The sequence below is a fragment of the Loxodonta africana genome, chromosome 26, assembly GCF_030014295.1.
Source record: "Loxodonta africana isolate mLoxAfr1 chromosome 26, mLoxAfr1.hap2, whole genome shotgun sequence".
In the NCBI taxonomy this organism is placed as follows: domain Eukaryota; kingdom Metazoa; phylum Chordata; class Mammalia; order Proboscidea; family Elephantidae; genus Loxodonta; species Loxodonta africana.
In genome coordinates, this window is record NC_087367.1 from 36,443,222 (window position 1) to 36,468,434 (window position 25,213).

At 43.8% G+C, this 25,213-nt stretch overlaps 1 protein-coding gene across 1 annotated transcript in view; it reads right to left on the reverse strand.

Annotated features, from left to right (window-relative positions):
- The window catches only part of EHD3 (EH domain containing 3), a 74,133-nt gene extending 51,508 nt beyond the window's left edge, over positions 1–22,625 (reverse strand). The window contains exons 1-2 of the mRNA XM_003416058.4: positions 21,844–22,625; positions 10,535–10,711 (exon numbers count right to left, since the gene is read on the reverse strand). Of these exons, the coding sequence (XP_003416106.1) occupies positions 10,535–10,711; positions 21,844–22,070 (404 nt within the window). The 5' untranslated portion in view covers positions 22,071–22,625. The remainder of the gene's footprint in view (positions 1–10,534; positions 10,712–21,843) is intronic.
- Positions 22,626–25,213: the final 2,588 nt, after the last annotated feature.

A 25,213-nucleotide genomic window follows, 5' to 3' on the forward strand; every position in this document is an offset into this window, starting at 1 on the left:
TTTTCTAGATGAAGATAAGATTCAAAGATGTTAAGTGTCTTTACCCAGAGTAAACCACCCTATCCCCTTCCACCACACGTATGCCTTCTGGTTTCAATACCTTTAAAACTGGAGTTAGGCTTGCTGTGTTTGATTGATCTCATAAGGGCTCTGAGCTCTCAGGGTTGTACCCAGTATATGATGGCAATTACATAAATTCTGTTATCATAATAGATTATATTCTATTGAATATAATACAATATACTATTATTATCATTATGGCACTATTATTCCAAAATAGTGTTAACTGCTAAACCTGTTCTTATCTCTTGTTTTTTATTGTACTTTAGACAAGGGTTTACAGAATAAACTAGTTTCTCATCACACAGTTAGTACACATATTATTTTATGACACTGGTTAACAACCCCACGACATGTCAACACTCTCCCTTCTGGACCTTGGGTGCCCCATTACCAGTTTTCCTGTCCCCTCCTGCCTTCCAGTCGTTGCCCCTAGGCTCTTGTGCCCCTTTAGTCTCGTTTTGTTTTATGGGCCTGTTCAGTCCTTGGCTGAAGTAGACCCTCAGGAGTAACTTCATTACTGAGCCAAAAGAGTATCCAGGGGCCACACTCGGGGGGTTTCTCCAGTCTCTGTCAGGCCACTAAGTCTGGTCTTTTCTCATGAGTTAAAATTTTTCTCCAGCTCTGTCCAGGACCCTCTATTGCGATCCCTGTCACAGCAGTCAGTGGTGGCAGCCAGGCACCATCTAGTTGTACTGGCCTCAGTCTGGTAGAGGCCATGGTAGATGTGGTCCACTAGTCCTTTGGACTACTCTTTTCGTTGTATGTTTAGTTTTCTTCATTCTTCCTTGCTCCTGAAGGGGTGAGACCAGTGAGTATCTTAGATGGCTGCTCACAGGCTTTTAAGACCCCGATGCTACTCACCAAAGTAGAATGTAGAACATTTTCTTTATGGATTATGTTATGCCAGTTGAGCTAGATGTTCCCCGAGACCATGGTCCCCACAGCCCTCATGGGTCCCTCAGGAAGTTTGGAAGTGTCTATGGAGCTTCCATGACCTTGCCTTGTACAAGTTGTGTTGGCTCCCCCAGTATTTTATACTGTCTTACTCTTCACCAAAGTTACAACTTATCTATTGTCTATTTAGTATTTTTCCATCCCCGCCCCTCCCGTCCCTAGTAACCATCAAAGATTGTTTTTGTTTGTAAATCTTTCCATGAGATTTTACAGTAGTGGTATCATACAATATTTGCCCTTTTGTGATTGACTTATTTCACTCAGCATAATGCCCTCCAGATTAAACCATGTTGTGAGATCCTTCATAGATACATCATTGTTCTTTATCATTGCATAATACTACATTGCGTGTATGTACCATAGTTTGTTTATCTGCTCATCTGTTGATGGGCATCTAGGTTGTTTCCATCTTTCTGCTATTGTGAACAATGTTGCAATGAACATGGGTGCGCATATTTCTCTAGGATATATTCCGAGGAGTGGGATTGCTGGATCATATGGTATTTCTATTTCTAGCTTTCTGAGGAAGCGCGATATCGCTTTCCAAAACGGTTGTATCATTTTGCATTCCCACCAGCCATGAGTAAGAGTTCCCGATCTCCCCACAGCATCTCCAACATTTGTTATTTCCTGTTTTGATTCATGCCAGTAATGCTGGGGTGAGATGGTATTTCTAATGGCTACTGATAGAGAACATTTCCTCATGTGTCTGTTGGCTGCTTTAATATCTTCTTTAGTGAACGGTTCATTTTGTTTGCCCATTTTTTCATCAGATTATTTGTCTTTTCGTTGTAGAGATGTTGGATTTTCTTGTAGATTTTAGAGATTAGACCTTTGTCTGATTTGTAATAGCCAAAAATTTTTTCCCAGTCTGTAGGTTCTCTTTTTACTCTTTTGGTGAAGTCTTTTGATGAGCATAAGTGTTTGTTTTTAGAAAATCCCAGTTATCTAGCTTATCTTCTGGAGTTTCTGTGTTGCTGGTTATGGTTTGTATCCTGTTAATGCCATGTACTAGGGCCTCTAGCATTGAACCAGAAACCCTGGTGCCATAGTGGTTAAGTGCTACGGCTGCCAATCAAAGTGTTGGCAGTTCGAATCCACCAGGCGCTCCTTGGAAACTGTATGGGGCAGTTCTACTCTGGCCTATAGGGTCGCTATGAGTCGGAATCGACTCAACGGCACTGGGTTTAGTGTTGATCCAACTTTTTCTTCTATGAACTTTATAATTTTTGGCTTTATATTCAGGTCCTTGATCCATTTTGAATTAGTTTTAGTATGTGATGTGCGGTATGGGTCCTGTTTCATTTTTTTTGCAGATGGACATCCAGTTTTGCCAGCACCATTTGTTAAAAACACTGTCTTTTCCCCATTTGATGGACTTTGGGACCTTGTTGAAGATCAGGTGACGATAGCTGGATGGATTTACATCTGGGTTCTCAATTCTGTTCCACTGGTCAGTGTATCTGCCACTGTACCAGTTACCAGGCTATTTTGACTACCATATCCATAGAATAGGTTCTGAGGTCAGGTAGTGCAAGTCCTCCTACTTTCTTCTTTTTCAATATCAGGGCTTCTTCCCTTTCCATAAAAAGTTAATGATTAGTTTTTCCATCTCTTTAAAGAATGCTGTTGGTATTTGGATTGGGATTGCGTTGTATTTGTAAATTGCTTTGGGTAGAATTGTTATTTTCACAATGCTAAGTCTACCTATACATGAGCATGGTATGTTTTTCCACTTATGCAGATCTCTTTTGGTTTCTTGCAGTAGTGTTTTGTAGTTTTCTTTGTATGGGTCTTTTACATCCCTAGTTAGATTTATTCCTAAGTGTTATATTTTTTAGGGGATGTTATAAATGGTATTGTTTTCCTGACTTCCTTTTCATTGCTCTCTTTATTGGTGTATAAGAATCCGACTGATTTTTGCATGTTTATCTTGTATTCTGCTAATCTGCTGAATCTTTCTATTAGTTCCAGTAGTTTTCTCGTGGAGTCGTTTGCATTTCTATGTACAATATCATATCATCAATAAATAGGGGCACTTTAACTTCTTCATTACTAATTTGGATGCCCTTTTTTTTTTTTTTTTCTTGCCCTGTTGCTCTAGCTAGAACTTCAGCACAATGTTAAATAGCAGTGGTGATAAATGGCATCCTTGTCTTGTTCCGGTTCTCAGGGGGAATATTTTCATCCTCTTTCCATTGAGAATGATGTTGGCCATTGGTTTAGTGTAGATGCCCTTTATTATGTTGAGAAATTTCCCTTCTATACCTATTTTATTGAGAGTTTTTATCAGGAATGGGTGTTAGACTTTGTTGAATGCCTTTTTTATGTCGATTGAGATGATCATGTGATTCTTTTCTTCTTATTTATGTGGGGATTACATTGATTGATTTTATAATGTTGAACCATCCTTGCATACTTGGTATGAATCCTACTTGGTTGTAGTGTATGATTTTTTTCGATATGATGCTGAATTCTATTGGCTAGATATTGGTGAGAATTTTTGAATCTATATTCATGAGAGATATTGGTCTGTAATTTTCTTTTTTTGTGCTGTCTTTGCCTGGTTTTGATAGTAGGATTACGCTGGCTTCATAGAATGAATTCAGAAGTATCCCATTCTTTTCTCTGTTCTGAAATAGTTTGAGTAGTACTGGTGTAAGTTCTCTGAATGTTTGGTAGAATTCTCCAGTGAACCCAGCTGGGCCAGGGCTTTTTTTGCGGGGGTGGGGAGTTTTTTTTAATTACTTTTCAACCTCTTCTCTAGTTATGGGTCTGTTCGGAATTTCAACATCATTTTTGTATTAGTTTGGGTAGGTAGTGTGTTTCTAGAAATCTGTCCATTTCTTCTAGGTTTTCAAATTTGTTGGAGTATAGTTTTTCATAATACTCAGTTGGGTCTGTTGTAATGTTCCTCAATTCATTTCTTACTTGGGTTATTTGCATCCTCTCTTTTTGTGAATTTGGCCAGTGGTTTGTCAATTTTGTTGATCCTTTCAAAGAACCAACTTTTGGTTTTGTTGATTCTTTCTATTGTTTTCCTATTCTCTATTTCACTGATTTCTGCTCTGATCTTTAGTATTTCCTTTCTTCTGGCGGCTTTGGGCTTCCTTTGTTGTTCTCTGTTTGTTCAAGTTGTGTAGCTAATGCTTTGATTTTGTCCCCTCTTTTTTGTTGTGTGCATCTATTGCTATAAATTGACCTCTGAGGACTGCCTTTTCTGTGTCACAAAGTTTTTGGTATGATGTGTTTTCATTCTTATTTGATTCTAGGAATTTTTTATTTCATCTCCAATTTCCTCTATTGCCCAGTGGTTTTTAAGCAGGGTGTTATTCAGTTGCCATGTAATTGATTTTTTTCCTTGCTCTTACTGTTGTTAATTTCTACCTTGATGGTGTCATCGTCAGAGAAGATACTTTGTATTATCTCAATGTTTTGGATTCTGCTGAGGGTTGCTCTGTGGCCTAAGTAAGATGTGGTCTATTCTGGAGAACGTTCCATGTGCATTGGAAAAGAATGTGTATCTTATAGCTGTTGGGTGGAGTGTTCTATTTATGTCTATAAGGTCAAGTAGGCTAATTGCGCCTTTTAGCTCTTCTGTATCTTTGTTGAGTTTCTTTCTAGATATCCTGTCCTTTACCAAGAGTGGTGTGTTGAAGTCTCCTACTATTATTGCAGAACTGTCAATTACTCTTTTCAGTGCTGTTGGAGTTTGTTTTATGTATTTTGGAATACTGTCATTGGGTGCATAGATGTTTATTATGGTTATGTCTTCATGATGGATCATCCCTTTAATTATCATAGAGTGCCCTTCTTTGTCTTTTATGGTGGATTTTGTTTTAAAGTCTATTTTCTCTGAGATTAGTATTGCCATTCCTGCTCTTTTTTGGTAGCTATTTGCTTGATATATTTTTTTCCATCCTTTGATTTCTAATAAATGTATGTCTTTGTTTCTAAGGTATGTCTGTTATAGACAGCATATTGATGGATCCTATTTTTTTTTTTTTAATCCATTCTGTCACTCTCTGTCTCTTTATGGGTGCATTTAGGCCATTTACATTCAGTGTAATTATTGATAGTTGTGAATTTATTGCTGTCATTTTGTAGTTTGTGTGTGTGTGTGTGTGATGCTGATGTTTTCTTTGTTCCTCTTACTCTCCTGTGCTGAATTCCTTTTGTTTCTGGATTTTTTTTTCATTTCTTCATTTTTGTAGATTTAGCGTTTACTGAGACTTAATGTTCTTTATTTTGATGAGTAGGTTTGTTAACTTGCTTTGTGATTACCTTGAAATTTACCCTTATATTCCTAGGTTGAACCAATCTATTATTACATGGTATCACCTTGCTTTCCTCTGCATTAGAAAGTTCTATACCTACACCATTTATTCCCTCTTTTATTGTTCTGACGCTGTTGTCATTTACAGATTAACTATTCTGATTCCCTGTTGTAATTCTTTTGGTTTTGGATAGCCCTTGAGAGTTCATTTCCTAGGTTGGTATCTGACTGGTATGATCTTTGCATCCTAGATTCAGTCTGTGGTCTGATGTCCTTTGTTCTCAAACTGAAGGACTCCCTTTAATAATTCTTGTAAATTTGGTTTGGTTTTTACATATTCCCTTAATTTCTGTTTACCAGGAAATGTTCTAATTTCACCATCATATTTGAATGAGAGTTTTGCAGGATATATTATTCCTGGTTGGCTTTTTTTATCTTGCAAGGTTTTATATATGTCATCCCATTGCCTTCTTGCCTGCATGGTTTCTGCTGAATAATCAGATATTAATCTTATTGTTTCTCCTCTGTATGTGACTTTTTGTTTTTCTCGAGCTGCTCTCAGGATTATTTCTTTGTCTTTGGTTTTAGCGAGTGTGATTACGACATGCCTTGATAATTTTATTTTGGGGTCCATCCTATATGGGGTTCGCTGAGCTTCTTGCATGGTCAGCTTTACATCTTTCATTATATTAGGGAAGTTTTCTGTCAGTAGTTCTTCAATGATTCTCTCTGTGTTTTCTGTTTTCTCTCCCTGTTCTGGAACCCTGGTTACTTGCAAATTTTTGGTTTGGATTGTATCCCACATTATTCTCAGAGTTTCTTCATATTTCTTCGCTCTTTTTTCTGATTTTTCCTCAAACGAAGTTGTATCCAAATGGTTGTCTTCAAGTTCGCTGATCCTGTCTTCCATTGTTTCAAACTTGCTCCTTAGCCCTTCTATGGCACTGTCCATTTCCGAAATCTTGTTGTTTATCCTTTGGATTTCTAATTGTTGTTTTTGTATGATTTATAGTGGTGAATTTATTTTGACATTTTGTTCCTGTATTATTTTCCTGAATTCTTCTATTTTTTTTTTTTTTTTTGTCTGTCTTTTCCATGAATTTGTCTATTTTTTCCTTTTTTTGGTCTGCTTTTTGCTTCAATTCTTGGATAGCTCTGAATATTAGAGATTTGAATTCCCTATCAGGTAGTTCTAGTGCCTTTTCTTCTACTGGAAAGTCACCTCGTGTTTTAATTTGGATGTCTATTGGAACCATTCTGTCCTTTTTTTTTTTTTTTAACATGTTTTGATATTGTCTGCTGTCTTTGGGGCATTCAGTAGTTATTTCCTTCGTTTATGTAGGTTTTTTTTTTTTTTTTTGTCTTGCTTATTTATTTTATTTGGTTATGTCTGAACAGGCAGGCTGTGTGTTCTTTGTTGTTTGCTCATCTGTGGGCATGAGAGCTTTCATCTCCTTGTCCAATGGGCAGGGCCAGTTGCTCAGCTATGGTGCAGCAAGGCAGGCCCAGCTGTAGGGAAGGGGCTGCGATGGGTTATTTGTGGTATGTATGAAGGCTGTCAGGGTGGCCAGGAATGAGTGCAGGGCAGGTTCTGGTAGGCTGTGCCTCTGATGCTTGGGGGTGTGATGTTCAGCACATGGTGCAGATAGGCAGGGGGAGAGGGTGGTTGTGATGTGTGGAGCTAAGATGGGCATGGGAAAAAAAGAAAGGAGAGAGAAACAGGAGCCAAAAGCAAACAAACAAGAACGCTAAGGGAGCTTGCCATTGGAGTGGAGAAATGAGAAACTGAAAAATGGAGAAAAAAAAAAAGGAAAAAATAAAGTAAATAAAAATTAGAAAGAAAAGCCCCCCAGGGATCCCACCAGGGCAGCTGTGAAGACTGGGGAAATGGCTCCCAGGCGATGTGGTACAGCCTGGCTGGAAGGGGCTCCCAAGCTGCGAAAAGAAAAAAGAAAACAAACAAACAAAGAAAATGCCCCCAGGGATCCCATTGGCGTGGCTGCAGAGACTGGGGAATTGTTTCCCAAGCCAAGCAGTACAGCCCAGTTAGAAAGAGCTCCCAAGCCTCAAAAAGAAAAAGAAAAGAAATGAACAAAACAAAACAAAGAAAAAGGCCCCGAGGATCCTACCAGCATGGCGGTGTGGTCCAGGGAAGCAGTTTCCCAGCTGAGCAGCACTTCACAGCTTTCCAAGAAGAAGCAAAGCTGGCACACAGAGCCAAGTGTTCAAGGGAAAGGGTGGGGGCAGGGGGCGGGGAGAGAGGCAGGGAGAAAACCAAAACAAGTGGAAAAAAGCAACATCATCGAGAAACAAATGGCACTGATGGAGCTGGCCAGTGTGGGTGGGGTGAATCCAAGCAGCACAGGGCTGGGGCCGGCGCCTTCTGACCAAGAGACTGCAGTTGGTAGGAAGTGGTGGAGACAGAGCGGGAGAGAAGGATGGGGAATGGGAAAGCGTATAGCACTGTTCACCAGGTGCTCTGTCTCCTGCTAGGAGCTCCGTGAAGTTGCTTTCCTATATGCCCTGTCCACCAGTCTCTGATATGAGCAGGGCAAATTCAAGTGGCACACACCCTACACTGCCCAGCCACCCAAATGACCACAGCCAGTTAGGAAGCTGCGGAGGCTGAGCAGGGGGGAGTAAGATGGGGAGCAGGGAAATGTATATCACTGCTTACTGAGTCCTCCGTCTCCTGCTGGGAGCTCCATGAAGCTACTTTCCCATACTCCCTGTCCACCAATCTCCAACAGGAATCCAAGATGGTAAATCTGTGCTGTGTTAGCTGATAGTGGAACTCTGTACATATCTCTCCTTGCTCTCTGTTCTTTGTCAGTTTTCTATTCTATTCAGTGCTTGGCTGAGTTCTTTATCTCTTCACTTGATGCTTAGGGTTCCAGGATTGATGTTTGCCTGTTTCACTTAGTTTTTTGGGTCTTTGCTGTGGAGGAACAGCATAGTGCTTCTGTCTATAGAACCATGTTGACTCTGCCTCCTGTTCTTATCTCTCTAATGATCCCAATTACCTCTTTTATACTCCAGATTTTTCTCCCCTCTGCCATCTGATAGGATAATGCTCTTTGGCTGACTCACAGTCATTGAAAGCTCAAGGTGTCTAAAATAAAATTCATCACCCCTGGCCCTCATATATTCCCCCAGATGCCCCTGCCTCTGTTTATCACTGCTGACTCATTTTTCTCCATCATGCTCTTCCCTGCCTCCATTCATTTCTGCATTTCAGCATCTTGGGCCCATGCCTTCACCTCCACCCCAGTCTGGGACTCCTGACTCAGCTCCATGTACTAGAGACACTCCTGGCATCCTGAACCACCTGTCAATGCACCTTAACACCACCAGCTTTATCTTGTAAGAGTTCATAGCTCCATTCCCTGAATAATCCAAGCAAACTCTTGAGGACCTCCCTACCTGCCAGGCCAATTTCCCAAGATTTATTAACTGGCCCTTCCTCTGTATCAGTGCTTTGGGAGCACACCCGGCCCCCTAGCAATTCCTCACTTTATTCCCTTCCCATTGCTGCCTTGGAGAGTTATTGATTTTGAGTCACCACAAAGAAAGGGCAGAGACAAGTTCATAGTTTTATAAAAACATATTCCTTAAGATACAAGATGTTGAGAATCACTTGGGTAATGAGCCTCAACTTCTACTTCTGAAAAGTGGCAATAGTGGATGTCTACTTAAGAGGGGACTCAAATGAAACAAGACATGATACTACTACTATCACTATCTAATACTTCCAGTTTGGTTTCTATATGCCAGGTACTAAGTGTTTTCTGCTCATTATCTCACTTACTTCTCCTTCAACTCCTTGGAGGAAGATATTACTACTATCTTATTTTACAGATGGGAAAAGTGAGACAGAGAAGTTAGGTAACTTATCCAAGATCCACAATGCTAGAGGCAGAATTTGAACCCAGGTCTCTCTGAAGCCAAAGCCCATATGCTTTACTTCTAATCTAAAATACCTCCAAATAGGGAACATAATTTTAAAAATCACTAAGTACAATGCACATGTACATGGATATGTAAGTAAAATAAGCACCAGTTTAGTTATGAACGATAATAATGTGAAGGCCCAGATCAGCTTGCCAAGTATTCCCTAGAGCTTTCTACACTCAAATCTTCATGATGACCCTGTGTCTGCAGGCTTGAACTTGTCCCAGGGGAAGGAACACAGTGAGTTTAGTAGGAAAGTCAACGCTCTAGCCTAGGGCTTCTGTCTCAAGTCTAGGTTTCTTTTTACCAAGTAAAAACAATGTCCAGGAAAAGAAAAGAATCTTGTTCCACCTCCTTCCGGTTTGATGCAAATCCCAGCCACAGCATAAGCAAATGCTGGAAACCATGTAGAGCAGCCATCTCCACTTTCACTGGAGGAGACTGTGGATCTAGAGAAAGTGATCTAACTCTTTATTGAACCCTTTCCTGCTTTTTGATCAGGACTTAGCCCAGTGTCATGGACTGAATCGCGTCCCCCCAAAATATGTGTCAACTTGCCTAGGCTATGATTCCCAGTATTGTGCTATTATCCTTTATTTTGTCATCTGATGTAATTTTCCTATCTGTCATAAATCCTGAATCTCTGCCTATGGTTAATGGGGCAAGATTAGGTTATGCCAAAGAGGATTAGGGTGTGATACAACACCCTTACTCAGGTCACAGCCCTGATCGAATGTAAGCAGGATTTTCCTGGAGTGTGGCCTGCATTGCCTTTTATTTTACAAGAGATAAAAAGAGAGAGAAGTGAGAAGAGAAATAGGGCACCTCATACCACCAAGAAAGAAAGAAGCTCCAGGAGCAGAGCACATCCTTTGGACCTGGGGTCTCTGCACTTAGAAGCTCCTAGACCAGGGCAAGATTGATGACAAGGACCTTCCCCCAGAACTGAAAGAAAGAGAAAGCCTTCCCCTAGAGCTGGTACTCTGAATTTGGACTTCGAGCCTTCTAAACTGAGAGAATAAAATGTTAAAGCCATCCATTTGTGGTATTTCTGTTATAACAGCACTAGATAGCTAAGACACCCAGCATCTGCAGCTCCCACATTACTAATTGATGGTGACTGACTTAGTCAAGTTCCCAGCAAGAAAGGAACAATCAAAAGAGACACTAGATTTGGAAAATGCACCAAGCTTCCCAATACCCTGCCCTACCCAACCACACTTTCACTTCCCACAGTCGAAGAAGAAGAAAAGAGAACATCCCTAAGACATTGTTCTTCTCCACACTCACCTGTTCAAGAAGCCATTGCCAAAGGCATTGAGTTTCCTGAAGGGTTTCTTAGGATCCACCACCAGAGCATTTCCAGGGATGATCCCTTCCACATCTCCCTGCATCACTGCAATGAAGGAGTCAGTGGTCGGCTCAGGCCCAATTCTCATGCCTGCGAAATCCTGTTCCAGCAGGTACCTGGCAAAAGGAAGCACAGTCATAACGCAGGATTCTGCTCTTAGAGCAACACTCCATGTCTACTCTAAAGCAGTCAACAATGAGAATCATAGGAAAGGCAGATCAAGAGTGATGAATTTCACAGCCAGGAGAGATGACTGCCAGAGAGGGAATCCAAAGGACTTTGTATAGCCGGTGGACCATTAGCTGAACTTAAACTATTAAACCTGTTTTATCTTGATCCTTATCTTTTTCCCTCTCGAAATCAGCTTAAAAAAAGCAAGTTTTGGCCTCAAAAGTAAAGCATGGGTTGAAAATGATTCCTACATGGAGTTTTCAGACTTCATAACTAAAGGCAGCCTGCTGAAGGCCCTGCAGAAAGGCATTGTTAGACTTTTACCACGGACTCTGTTGGCTTTTCATAGGTCATTATTTATTTATCTGGTTTGTTACGTAAAAATAGCTTATACATCATATAAAATACATAATCATATATTCACACACACACACACACAGTCCCTGGGTGGCACAGTTAAGCACTCAACTACTATACAAAAGTTTCGCGGCTCAAACCCACCCATAGGCTCCTTGAAAGACAGGCCTGGCGATTTACTTCCAAAAGGTCACTGCCTCGAAAATCCTGTGGAGCAGTGCTTCTCTGCACACATGGGGTTGTCATGAGTCAGAACCGGCTCAAAAGCAACTAACAAGAACTATATATATAATTTTATTTTTTAAACATAGAAGCAGGTTGCACACTTTTCTTTTTATACATATTTTTTTATATTTGAAAGATATCTGCACATATCTACTTCATTCCTTTTCATAACCATGTAGAATCCCATTATATGGATTATTACAAGTCATTTTAGTGAAAATTTTATTGGTAATTTTTAACTATTTCCATTGCCTAGATGGAAAAAAAAAAATGGTGGCAGGGAAGTTTATACGTTATTTCAACCAGAGAGGTTTTGTTTATTTTTATGGACTTGAAAGGGTGGGGATGAGTTTTAACATGGCTTCATCCTGACCATTAGTGTCAGCCAGGAAGTGGCAAGAGATCCAAGATATGGTCCCAGACTTGTCACTCATGGTGTGACTTCAGGAAAGTCCCCTCCCCTCTCTTGGCTCATATTCTGTTCAGTTAGGAGATGACAAGATTTCTAGGTTGCCTTCTATTCTGGAAGTCTATGTTCCCTGATGCGCTGCAAAAGGGACCCATTTCTGGATCATGCCCAGTGTGCAGTCACTCACACTCATATCACTCCTGCCCTGATTCTCCTGTCACCCCCGAGAAGGCAGGAGGAATTGTGAGCTGACTGTTTATCTGCTTCCTGCTCCTGATCTGAGGTAGAAGGTGCCTATCTTTGCTCTTCTCCAGTCCTGGACAGTGAAAGCCCAAGGCCACCTGCCCCTCTCTCAGCATGAACTCCACAGTCCCATTTAGAACCCGAGTAAAGGCACCAGTGGGGCAAGAATGAAGAAAATAGCTTCTAAGGACAACTGAGACATTTTGGAACTCAGAACAGCTTTGAGCCCCAAAAGCATGAAGCTGGGATAAGGGAAAGAGCCAGAACTGCCTTGGGTTGGGACTGGCCAGAGAAGAGTTCCAGGGGCATATTCCAGGACCTTAGTGTCAAGGAGCTAGGGGACATTGCCCTCACAGATCCATGGAGTGAGCCCTCAATGAGGGCTCAGAAGCTCCCTCCTTCATTAAAACCTTGTGGGCCCATATTTGTGTTTGGAGGGAAAAATGAAGGAGCCCTCAGGAGAACAGATATCAAGTCAGAAACTGTCAAGTTGAGAACAGAACTTGGACATGTCTTAGGCCAGGAGTCCTCAGACCTGGCTAAACAGATAAGCCACCCCCAGAGCTTTGGTTAATGGCACATGGGCCCCACCCAGAAGTTCTGACCCAGCTTGTCTGAGGTGAGGTCCTGGAAACTAGAATTTTTAGAAGCTCCCAGCCGATTATCAAGTGAAGCCATGGTTTGCAACCACTGTTCTAGACCAAGCCCTTTTGTTTTAATAATCACTGACAATCAGTAGCATTTCTACATGCCAGATATGTTACTAAACACTTTGACAGCATCATTTCCTCACAGGGCAGCTACTGAGGAAAATGAGGCTTAGATGGGTTAAGTGACCCTCTCAGAAATAAACAGCTAGTAGTACAGCCAGAACCTAAACCCACATCTAACGTGAAATCCTGTTCTCTTAAACTGTCATCTACCCTCAGGAAAATCACCACCAAGAAAGAGCTGGTCAAGCCCTTATGGACCGTCAGGGCAGAGCTGGCACCAGAGGCCATGTGTTCAGGGCCTAAGCCAGAGTTTTCTGCCCACCCTGTGCCTCCCCTGGTGGTCCTGGAGCGGAGGTCCTGGCTATCAGGGGTGGTAGCTAGAGGGACTCTCTAGGACTTCCTTCACCTCATCCACACCCCACTGTGCCTTCAGGAATCAATCTGAGCTGTTAATTTACTTCTTCAACAGCAGTTTAAGTTGGGTTGCTAAGGGCTCCCTCCCTTAGGAGCCCACAGAGGAGCTGCTGCTGCCTGCTGCCTTGTAGGGAGGAAGCCACCACACAGTGCAGTATTGAGGCAGACACAGTTTTGATCTGCTCAGCAGGGAGCACTGCTGCCCAGGAGGACACACCAGCCATGGGCTACCTCATTTCATCTTCACAGTGACTCTGCTGTGAGTACTATGATCCTCATCATAAAATGGGCATAATAAGAAAACCTACCTCATAGGGTGTTTTGAGGATTATATTAGTTACAGACATGAAGCACTTAAGACAGCTAGATTATCAATCCATTTCAAAGAGGAGAGAACCAAGACTAAACAACCCAACCCAGATTATGCAATCAGTAAGCAGCAGAGCTGAAATTTGAGCCCGGCATCTGGATTTGAGAATCCAAGCTCTTGACTGCCACATTTACTGTATCCTTCCCTGTCTTGGGTCTCCCCTTGGCCAGAAAATGCAGCCACTGCTCGGGACAGGCCAAAAGGGCTGAGCCCCACATGGGACTAGAAAAAGGAGTGAGACAAGAAGGGCACAGAGGGATGTGGTTTGGCAGGAGACTGGCCAGGGGATGGGCTTTGGGGGATAGGTCAGGTTTTGGGGCTCACAAACCCATGAATGTACCCATTTCCATAAACATCAGCCACTGGGTTCACAGACCAGCCTCATTGAGTGGGATGTAGCATAAAAAAGCTGTTGCTATCAGGTGACCCCAGCAGGCTCCAGGTCTGTTGGCTCTAAAAGGACATTCTGGGGACTCAAAAACAGTAGGCCCATATTTCCCTAGGAGGCAAGTTTTTCTGAGAATAGGCACCATGATTTGGGAGACCCCCATCCAGGAGCACCTGACCCAATGAGTACTTAGATAAGAAGCCCTAAGTAGGGCCCTGCAGAGAGTACAGAAGTGTGGATTCTTCAGTCACAGGGGGACCACCAAAGGCTCCAGGGACCACTGATAGAAGGTGGAAAGAAACAATTCTGAGGCTGCCTTGACAATGCACAGCCTAAACAGGGCCAAACAGCAGTGATGAAGTGTCTTCCTTACACTGGCATCTCAAATTCCATCTCAGAGAGAGAGAGACATTGTATACTCCACAGACAAACAAAGGCTGACTCTTCCCAGCTTAACAGGGGAGTTACAGAGCTGCAGTGGAAGGCAGCCGAGCAAGAGCTTGAGGGTGGGCCTACTGTCCTGCCCTCTCAGCCAAACCCACATGACCTCAAAACTTGCTGATAAACATGGGTCTGAAGACATAGAGTCTAATCAAGGCCACCAGTGAGCTTAAGACACGGAACAGAGGGGCCCCCAAATCTGCGATTCACATAAACAAATTAAAGTAACAAAGTAACAGGAAATGGGCCAGGGCATAGAAACAAAGCCATTCCCCAGAACAATGGGGTAGGGTAACAGAAAACAACCTGGAAATTTCCTTAAAGTTGTCTTTCAGAAGCAGCTGGATGAAACCAGGCCCAGGGACATGCACAGAGCATCCACCTGTGACCACTGTGTGGCCTTCCACCAGGGACACTGAGGGGCTGAAGCTGCAGCTGCGGAATTGAACTCAGGGAGTGAGAGACTGCTCAGGTGTGACACCCCATAATAAGTCCTGCTACGAATCCCAGAGACATCCGGGACAGAAGCCGTCTTAAAGCCATCTTAGAAAGCTGCCGCGTGCATACCGTAGTTAACATATCTCCACCTGGACGGGCCACCTCCTGGAAAACCCCGCCTATAGCTATGAAGAAACATAAATCTTTTCCTGCCCAAAAACCTTTTTTAAAAACCCATGCAAACCCTTTGTTCTGGGAGACGGGGGTAAGTGTTGTCTAGGCCCACCTCGTCTCCACCTGCAAGCCTCTTCAATAAACCTTTGCTAGTGTGGAAAATTTTTCATGCCTTACCTGTTCATTCTTGAGCAGTGAGAGGCAAGAACCTTGTTTAATTAAAGATGTCAAGGCACCGGTGACAAACTCAGGGAGCACAGTTGGGCCAAGCAGAGAACCCTGGGCTGGGTAAATTCTCACGGACATTTGGCCATGGCTTGCAGCACCAGGTGCCCCCGTAACAAAGTCACCACTGTGCTCAGAAAGGAAAACGTATTGAGGAATCACACGTACTGCTTCTTTATGGGACATGATAAAGGTTGCCTCTGTTGCAGGCAAAAACATTCCCACGGCAGTGTAAAAAAAGAAGTTAATTCAAGCCTGTATGGGGACAGCTGAGATGGGGCGGCACAAGAATAAGGAGGGGCAGGGTGGCCTGAGCACCTACAGCAGGGTAGGTGCTGTTCTGGGACCTTTACCTGTATTATTCCACTTAATCAGGCCTACAAGCCCTGCAGGATGGCCGCATTATTTCAGTTTTGCCATTGAGTAAACTGAGGTATACCAAACCAAAAAACCAAACCCACTGCCGTCGAGTCGATTCTGACTCATAACTGAGGTATAGACTGCACAATTTTAGGGCCAAATTAAGATATTTCAAGGTCTTTTGGAGTACACCCCTCCCCTGCTAAACAACGCTAAATAAATACACACTGAAGCATAGAATAGGTAAAACGAAGTCCAACATAATTTGGATTTTTCCCATGAGGACAGCATTTCTTCATATTTTTCTTAAGATTTCATAACATTTTCCTCATTTTTTTGTGCCCTGCTTAGCTGGCAATCTAAGCATGAGTCCTGCTTTACTGGTGGTCTTAGCATCCAGGGTAAGGCAGGGAACCAGGAATCCTACCCCAGTCTGCCTCAAACCAGCCCTACCCACCTAGCCAACAGTGGACCTCTGACCTCTGGCTGGGGTACACACACAATGCTGCCCAAGGTTTTGGGCTGGGCTAGGTGCCAAGGCTCAGTCAGGGAATACACCTTCAAGGGTGGTTGCTCAATAGCAGATATGACCTTGGATAAGTCACCCAACAGCCTTTGTATCCCGTGTTTATTAAATGGAGATAATACCTGGTTTCTAACTACCTCAGAGGGATAGGATGAAGTTTTTGAGACAATGTACAAGAGTTTTCAAAAACCAATGACTACACCAGATGTTTGCCCATATTGGCACAGACAATAATTAGAGAAAATGAACACCTCTTTGGTGCATGTAAGCACTCAGCACATTTCTGTTTAGCCTCCAAAATCCAGCTCAAATGCTTTTTTTTTTTTGCCCCCGTATTTTTTTTTTTTTAAATGACAACTTGTAGGAGGATGATTCAGGATTGTTGGTTAATCTGTTTTCATTGGTGTAAAAATATATATAACACACTTGACGATTCAACATTTATCAGGTGTACAATTTAGTGATAACAATTACATTAATTATGCTGTGCAACCATTACCCTTAATGCCAAATTTCCCATCACCATAAACAGAAACTCAGTTTCCCAAACAGTGGTTCCCCTTCTTGCCCTCCCTCCAGCCCCCAGTATCCACTAATAAACCTTGATCTCTTACAGTTGCCTATTCTTGTCATTTCGTATAAGTGAGATCATACAATATTTGTCCTTTTGTGATTGACCTATTTCACACAGCATAATGTTTTCAAGGTTCATCCATGTTGTAGGATGTATCAGGATTTCATTTCTTTTTTATGGCTAAGTAGAATTTCATAATATGTATGTATCATATTTTGTTTATCCATTCATATGCTGATGGACAGTTAGGGTGTTTCCATCTTTTGGCTATTGTGAATAGTGCTGCAATGAACATTGGTGTACCTGTGTCTGTTTGCACTGATGCTTTCAAGTCCTTTGGGTTTATACCTAGGAGTGAAATTTCTGAGTCATACAGAAGTTCTTTGTTTAATTTTTTGAGGAACTGCCAAACTGTTTTCCATAACAGATGTACTATTTTGCATTTAGCTTGTGGGTAAATTTTGGATAGTAAAAAGCAGAGCTGAGTCTCAGGAAGCAGTGTCAAGTGCCTCTTCATGAACCCTTATCTAACCGATTCCCACCTCACCTCAAACCAGTTGTACTCTTGCTTTTCCCTAAAAATTTCATAACTCTTAATTTGAATGTCTTCTAGGACACTGTAAAGGCACATACCACTTTCTGCCTTATATCTATTCACATCTCTAATATTGGGTAAGTCAGTCTCTCTAAGCTTTGGGCACTTCAGCTTTACAACTGAATCAAAATAATAATACTTCCTTTGTCTACGGGCCTCACAGGGCATCAGGGAGACCATAAAGTACCCCACAGCCACAAAGTGAGGTAGTAGATGGGAGCCTTTCATTGGCCAAGTTGAGGTGAGTCAGCTCTGTGTTCCCTAGAGCAGCCACCATTATCCCTGGCACTCAGTAAGTAGCCTCAGCTGTGATCTAGGGAGTTCAGGGATGAAGTGATGCTAGTACAAAAGAGAATCTTGTGGATAGACGTTCAAGCCTTCTGCTAGCCTTCCCTTGCATGAACCCAACCCGAGACAGGGACAGACTGCCCACTCCACTGCCTAGCACTTTCTACAGAGTTCAGCTTCCTGCTCCTTTTCCAGCCTTTTGAGGTATAAAGGAGCAAGATCCCCCATCCTTAAACATACCTCCCTTTGCCCTTCATTCTGACCATGGGCAGTGCCAGAGAAGAGATTCCTCCCACGCTCTTGAGGGTCAGCCTCTAAGCCTCATGTTAGAGAATCAAGCTAGAAAGAGGAAAGGGAATGATAAAGCCCCAAGCACAGTGCCTGGAACATAATTGGTGCTAGACATTAGTTCTCTCCCCCTCTTAATCCTGAGGAACCCTATTCACATATTATCGATAAGCAAAGTGAAGTTCAGAAAGGTTAGGGATGTGACCATTTAAAGTGAAGTGATCTGACTTTCCTTAGACCTCACAAACAAGGTCTCTGGGCTGGTAAGTTATGGGACCTGGACTCTGCCGACCTAGCCCATGTTCTTTCCATAGCCTTTTTCCCACTGGCAGTGAGAATGGGATGGAGACCTTTCTCCCACTAGCTATTTTTTATGATGACCTCCAGACACCTGACTGTCAAGGCAGATCCTAAGCCAGGCCTGAGGCAGGGGATGCAGTTCCTCTGGCCTAGGGCCTAGTGCTCCGTTAGTAACTCAGGCCTTGTGAGAGGTGACTGGACTTTTATACAGTGCCACTTAGAGATCCAGCAGAACAGGGCCCTGAGAGAAAAGACACCCACTGACCTCAGAGGTGGATAAGGACAGAGGTATTGCAAGGATTGTGGCTGGCAGGATAAACTTTGCGGAGGTTAGTGGGTCTACCCAGAACAGTGCCCCTTTCCTCTGGCCCTTTGGTTTTCCAGAGAACCTTCTTTCCCAGAGTGCTGATGCTGTAATGCTCAGTATGGGATTTCAGGGTGGTGATGAGAGATGGTGCAGCCACAGGGGAATGCTGGGTAGGATGCAAAGAACCCCTGATGAAGTAGGGGCAATTGAAAGGTGCCAGCTGAATAGACCTGATGGGTGGAGCATCCCCTTTTCCCCTTTCCCCCACCCTCAGCAGTCCCACCACATGCTCCAGAGCCTAAGTCACACTATAAAAGGTCCATACAACCCTCCAGACCAGTGCAGACCTTGCTATGGAGACTCAGAAGCTTAGCTCTGGCAGCCATAGGCCTGACCCCTCCCTACCCCTTCCCGGGGCACTCTGCCACAGTTAGTGAGGCCTCACCTATGGTCCATGGCATGGGAATATTCAAGCCTTCCTCAATGTCTGGGGCAGTCAGCTGTTCAGCTCTGCTACTCCCTGAATACAGGAGCTACAGAAAGTGGGCAGCAAGGAGTCACCAGGGGGCCAAATGGTCCAACGAAGGAGAGACTCCAGACTGGATACCAAAAAGAAATAGTGAAGGGAGGAAAAATAGCAGAGGCAGGACAAAAGGCTGCCAGGGCCAGGGGGACACAGAGCTACTATACTCCAAAGAGGCAGCTTGTATTGGAAAGGACAGCCTAGGCCAATGTATTGTTTATTTTACCACTCTGGGTTGCTGGGCCTTAGGCCAGGAAAGTTATTTCAGGCAAAGATCATAGCACATTAATTAGGTACTAGAAGAACGTCCTTTTCTTATACTTTTCCTGAGATGAAATAGACCCTGTGGCAAGCACACATGAAAGAAGTTGGATGGACACCCACGAGGCCAAGGGACAGGGCAGAGAATAGGCAAGTCTTTGTTTCTGAGGGAAAGGTCCTCACAGGTTCAAGCCAGGGTCCAAGATGAGCATCACTGCACTCAATACAAGAAGCAGGGTGGTAGAAGGAAGAGAGGCAACAGCCCTCTGAGATTTCAGCCCGGTGCAATTGGCTGCCCTAGTGGAGCCTTGCTTTAGAGAAAAGGGTTCCCAACTTACCCTTTTGGAAAACAACTGGAAAATATTACTCTTAATATTAAAATAATCTGCATAATCTTTGCCCTAGTAATTCTACTTCTGGGAATCTCTAAGAGAATGGTCCAATAAGTGGGAAATTACCACACACAGAGATGATCAGAGTGATCGTACAATAGCCAAAAATTAGAAACAACGTAACACATTCAAAAGAAGTAGATTGATTAAATGAATAATTACATATACACATGATGAAATAGCATGCAGCTGTTAAAAATAATGCTTACAAAAGCTTTCTAATTTCATGGGAAATGCTCATGCTATAAGTAAAAAAAAAAAAAAAACAACATACAAAATTATATACATGGCATGTTCTCAACTGTCTTATAAAATAGTAAAAATACTGGGAAGATACATGTTGTTATTGTTAGTTGCCATTGAGTCATTTCGGACTCATGGTGACCCCATGTGTGCAGAGGAGAACTGCTCCACAGGGTTTTCAAGGTCATAACCTTTCAGAGGCTGATTGCCAGGCCTCTCTTCTGAAGAGCCTCTGGGTGAATCTGAACTGCCAACTTTTTGGTTAGTAGTCCAGTGCTTAACCATTTGTGCCACTCAGGGACTCCTGGGAACACATATACAGATACAATGGTTTCCCCTGAAATCATAGGATTATGGGTGGTTTTTTCTTCCTCAAATATTCTCTTCTGTATTTTCCAATTAAAAAAAAAATAGCTGTTCATTGGATTTAATCAGAAGGAAGAAAAACATGTAATTTGTTTTTGGAGGGCTTCACCTCCTACCCTGTTGGGTTGTTCTCCCTCAAGGGAACGCAGCTTTTGATAAACCCTCGCTTAATTCAGCTACTGACATGAGTGGTGAGGGAGCAGTCTTGTAAGAAAGAAGAGGGATCTACCACTTCTGGCCTTCCTGTCTCCCTCAGATAAGTAATAATCAGTGGCAACTTGACTCTGTCACTTTCCTAGACACAGTGAACAGTCAGAGATGACTCCAGCAAAGCCAGGAGAGACTGTCTCAGGCAGAAGGCACTTAAACCTGCCTTGGGATCCCACCCCCAGGGGACACTCCTTTCCTTGTCTTCCTTTGCATTCTGAGACTGTCCATTGGGAACCTCTTATAGGTGAGACCCTGGATTAGGTCCCTAAGATGATAAGCAGGACTGCTGCCTTGGGTATGTTCATGTTCCAGGAAGGAGAAGTGCCAAAAAAAAGTATGCTCAGAGTTATAAGGAAGGTATGTCCAGAGAGCCAGGGAAGGCGGTGCAAGGGTAGGAGCAACCCATAAATGGTCTGTACTTTGTGTAGGACATAATCCAGGCCAGGTAGAAGACAGAGATTACAAAAGAAACCTTGTATAGAGTCTAAAAACAAGACAAAACCCGTTGCTGTCCAGTCGATTCTGACTCATAGCAACCCTATAGGACAGAGTAGAACTGTCCCATAGGGCTTCCAAGGAGTGGCTGGTGGAATTCGAACTGCCAACCTTTTGGTTAGCAGCCAAGTGCTTAACCACTACACCACCAGGGCTCCTGTATAGGCGGCTCTGACTTGCCTTTGGCAGATATGGTTATTTAATAATATAGGGGACATGGATTAGATCATGGATTAGCTCTCAACCTAATGTCCAAGGATAGTCCTTGGACTCCCAAAATTGTAGGCAAATTTGGGACACGTGGGCAAATTTGGGGTGAAACCAGGCTAAAGAAAAAAGTATTCAGCTTCTGTTCAGTCTCCAAGAGATATAAGTAGGAGCTCTGCCCCAGAGAAGAAAGATGATAAAAGGACAAGTGGCACAACCAGGCAGGGAGCCCTGGGTCCCCAGCCCACACTCATTTCCAAGCCTTCTCCCATCAGAACTCCTCAGCTGACAGCTGAAAAAATTTCCATGTAAGTGGCTGAGTTCTTTCAAAGTCAGGGGAGGTGGTCGAAGCCCTGAAGGATATGTCCCTGGGGTGGCGTGCAGGCGCCACCAAAAAGTGAGGATGAAATAGGTACCCTGAAGACCAGGAGGAGCTCTTTGACTTGTGCCTACTGGACTTCAGCATCATCATCCATAGATGGGGAGAAGAGGGATGACTCTGAACTTCAACACTTCAAATTGACAGTAGGGCGGCACAGGTTAAGACGAAGAGGGGGACCAGCAATGAAATTGTGGGGTAAGTTTTGACACAGGCACAAGGATTTCTTCAGAACCCTTAACTGAAGACTTTTCATTTGTACCCAGGCAGAAGTGGAGCACCAGAGTGAACTGAGGGAGGGGCTGAGCACAGGGCGGCAGTGAGGGTGAGGCGGGGTGAGGCTGCCAGTTCCCTGGGTCTGCTCACCTGATGAAAGTGGTCTTTCCGGTGGAGTACTGGCCCACCAGCAGGACCATGGGCTTGTTGTCAAAATCAGCATCCTCCAGGGCTGGTGAATGAAACTCGTGGAAGCGGTAATGCTCTTCCAGGGGCAGCAGCTTGCTCTTGTACAGTTTCTTGAGCCCCTCGCTCACGGTCTGGAAGACCTCGGGGTCCTTCCTCCGGCGGTCGTCGGTACCCAGCCAGCTGAACATCGCGGCCGCAGCTGGCCCCGAGCGCAGCCCCAGCAGGAAGGCACGGAGTCCCCGCGTCCCCGCGCCAGTAGGCTCCACCAAGAAGATGCCCGCACTGCCGGCCTGCCGGACTGGGACGGGCGCCGCCGCGTCACCGGAGCGCAGAGCTCAGCCGCACCATGGCCTAGGCGCGGAGCTCGGGGTCCCTAGGGCAACGGAGCGGCACCGAGAGAGCGCTCTCCCTCTGCTCCTGAGAAGCCCAGCCCCTCCTTCGCCCAGTTCCCAAGACCCGAGGGAGGACAAATAAACTGTAAGGGTGAGGCACGTTGCAATCTTGGAAATTAAAGCAAACCTGCAATTAAACTGCCAGATCACAGGGTGGCCGACTTCTCCCCTCGCGCTCCCCTCCTCTGTCCGGGTTGCAGTTAAGGGATACTTAGGCTCAGCTCCTCCCCGGCCGAGGCTCTTCCGGGGAGGCGGCGGCGAAGCGCAACCAGCGGACAGCTCGCCGTCCGCAGCAGCATCCCGCAGCCGAGGGCCAGCTTAAATGCCAGCGGTGCAGGAAGCCGGGTCGCAGAGGAAGTCTCAGAGCACTGGCGCTGCCGGGCCGGCCCAATGATCTCCGCTGGGAGAAGCTGAGCAAGGCGCCGCCATGTTTGTGGGCAGGCTCTCGACTGAGGACCGGCGGCCGCTGCCTGGGAAGGCATGCTGAGCCTCGTGGGAAAGCCCAGCCTTTCATTCCCGGCCTCTGGAGGTTTGATTTGGGAACAGCGCCATCTCAGGGACAGCTGTGAAGATAAACCTACTCATCACCCTTCCAACGTTTAAATAACCTTTCTTTTAGTTAACTGAGTTGGATTCCTTAGGAAAACAGGCTCTCTGGTATTTGGGAATACTGTTCTTGAGACATGGAAGTGATATCAGGTTAGATAAAATACCCAAACTGTGACTAAAAAACCTTTTTGCTATGTGGAGTCAAAACTGTTCCCATTCATTCATTCCAATAAAGTAAGATAAAACTATCAAACAAGTAAACGCCCCACAAGTATTGAACCAATCAGTATTATGTGTCAGACACAGTTTTGGTCATTGTGGACACAAAGTTGATAACAAAGATGAGCAATATACAGACCGTCCCTCCCAGGAGCTCCAGTCACAGCAGGCTTTCATGAGGAGATACAAGCAGAGGGCCATGGGACCACAAGGGAGGAGTCATTGCTTTTGTCTGGGTAATTTGAGGAAGATTGCAGAGAAAGCATGACTGTGAGCTGAGAGAAGAAGGGAAAATATTCTAGGCCAAGTAAAGGGCATTCGAAAAGGCATGGGGAACATAAAAAGGCTCAGTGTGTTCAGGGCAGAGTAAACATAACTGGAATGTAGGACTCATGAAGGTGGAAAGGGATAACTGAGTCCAGGTGTGAAAAACTCAAATGTCAAGACAGGAACCATATAGGGGATGAGGAACCAATAAAGATTGTATTATTAATAATCGTTAACATTAAGTTCTCACCATATGCAGGGACCTGGGCTAAGTACTCAGCAAGCATTGTTTCATTTAACATTCACAGCAAGTTTATAAGGTAACTAAAATAATCTCCAGTGTTGTACCAAGGAGGATGGAACTGGGAACAGTCGGCCTGGGTGTAGGCAAAAAAGCAGTAAATAGTCTCTAAAGAATTTAAAAGCAATAATAAAACCAACTAAAAGCCATTTTCTTGTTTATTAGCACTGTTCCCAACAGTGTCAATGAAGGCTCCCACTACACTCCCTACCACAGATAAGGAAACTGAGACATAGACTAATGAACCACGAGGGGAATTATAAAAGTGGCTTTATATATATATATTTACCTTGTGCTTTAGGTGAAAGTTTATCATACAAAAATTTATACACATGTTGTTATGTGACATTAGTTGCAATCTCTATAATGTGACAGCACACTCCTCCTTTCCACCCTGGTTTGCTTGGGTTCCTTCAGCCAGTTCCTGTCCCTTTCTGCCTTCTCATCCTGCCTCCGGACAGGAGGCACCCATTTGGTGTCATGTATCTGATTGAACTAAGAAGCACACTCTTCACGAGTACTATTGCATGTTTTATAGTCCAGTCTAATCTTTGTCCGAAGAGCGTGCTTCTGAAATGGTTTTAGTTCTACAGTATCTGGGGGCCATGTCTTCCAGGGTCCCTCCAGTCTCAGTCAGTCCATTAAGACTGGTCTTTTTTTATGTGAAATTTAGTTCTGCACTACACTTTTCTCCTGCTCTGTCAGGAACTCTCTGTTGTGTTCCCTGTCAGGGTGGTCATTGGTGGTAGCTGGGCACCATTTATTTTTTCTGGTCTCAGGCTGTTGGAGTCTCTGGTTTATGTGACCCTTTCTGTCTCTTGGGCTATTTTCCTTGTGTCTTTGGTATTCTTCATTCTTCTTTACTCCAGGTGGATTGGGACCAACTGATGCATCTTAGATTGTCACTTGCAAGCTTTTAAGACCCCGAGGCTGCTCACCAAAATAAGATGCAAAACATTTTCTTAATGAACTTTGTTATGCCAATAGACCTAGATATCCCCAATAGCCATGGTCAACAGACCCCAGCCCCAGCCACTCTGTCCCTTGAAGTGTTTGGTTGTGTTCAGGGAACTTCATAGCTTTTGCTTTAGTCCAGTTGTGCTGAATTCCCCTGTATTGTATGCTGTCCTTCCCTTTACACAAGGTGATTCTTCTCTACTATCTAGGTAGTGAATTTTCCTCTCTCTCCCTTCCCATCCTAGTAACCATCAAAGAATGTTTTCTTCTGTGTTTAAACCTTTTCTTGAGTTTATATAATAGTGGTCTCATATAATATTTGTCCTTTTGCTACTGACCAATTTCACTCAGTATAATGCCCTCCAGATTCATCCATGTTGTGAGGTGTTTCACAAATTGATCATTGTTCTTTATCATTGTGTAGTATTCCGTTGTGTGTATGCACCATAATTTGTTTATCCATTCATCTGTAAATGGGTACTTAGGCTGTTTCCACCTTTTTGCTATTGTGAATAGTGCTGCAATGAACATGGGTGTACACATGTGAGGGCTGTTGTTTCTCTAGGATGTATTCCAAGGAGTGGGATTGCTGAATCATATGAAATTTATATTCTTAGCTTTTAAAGGAAGTGCCAAATCGATTTCC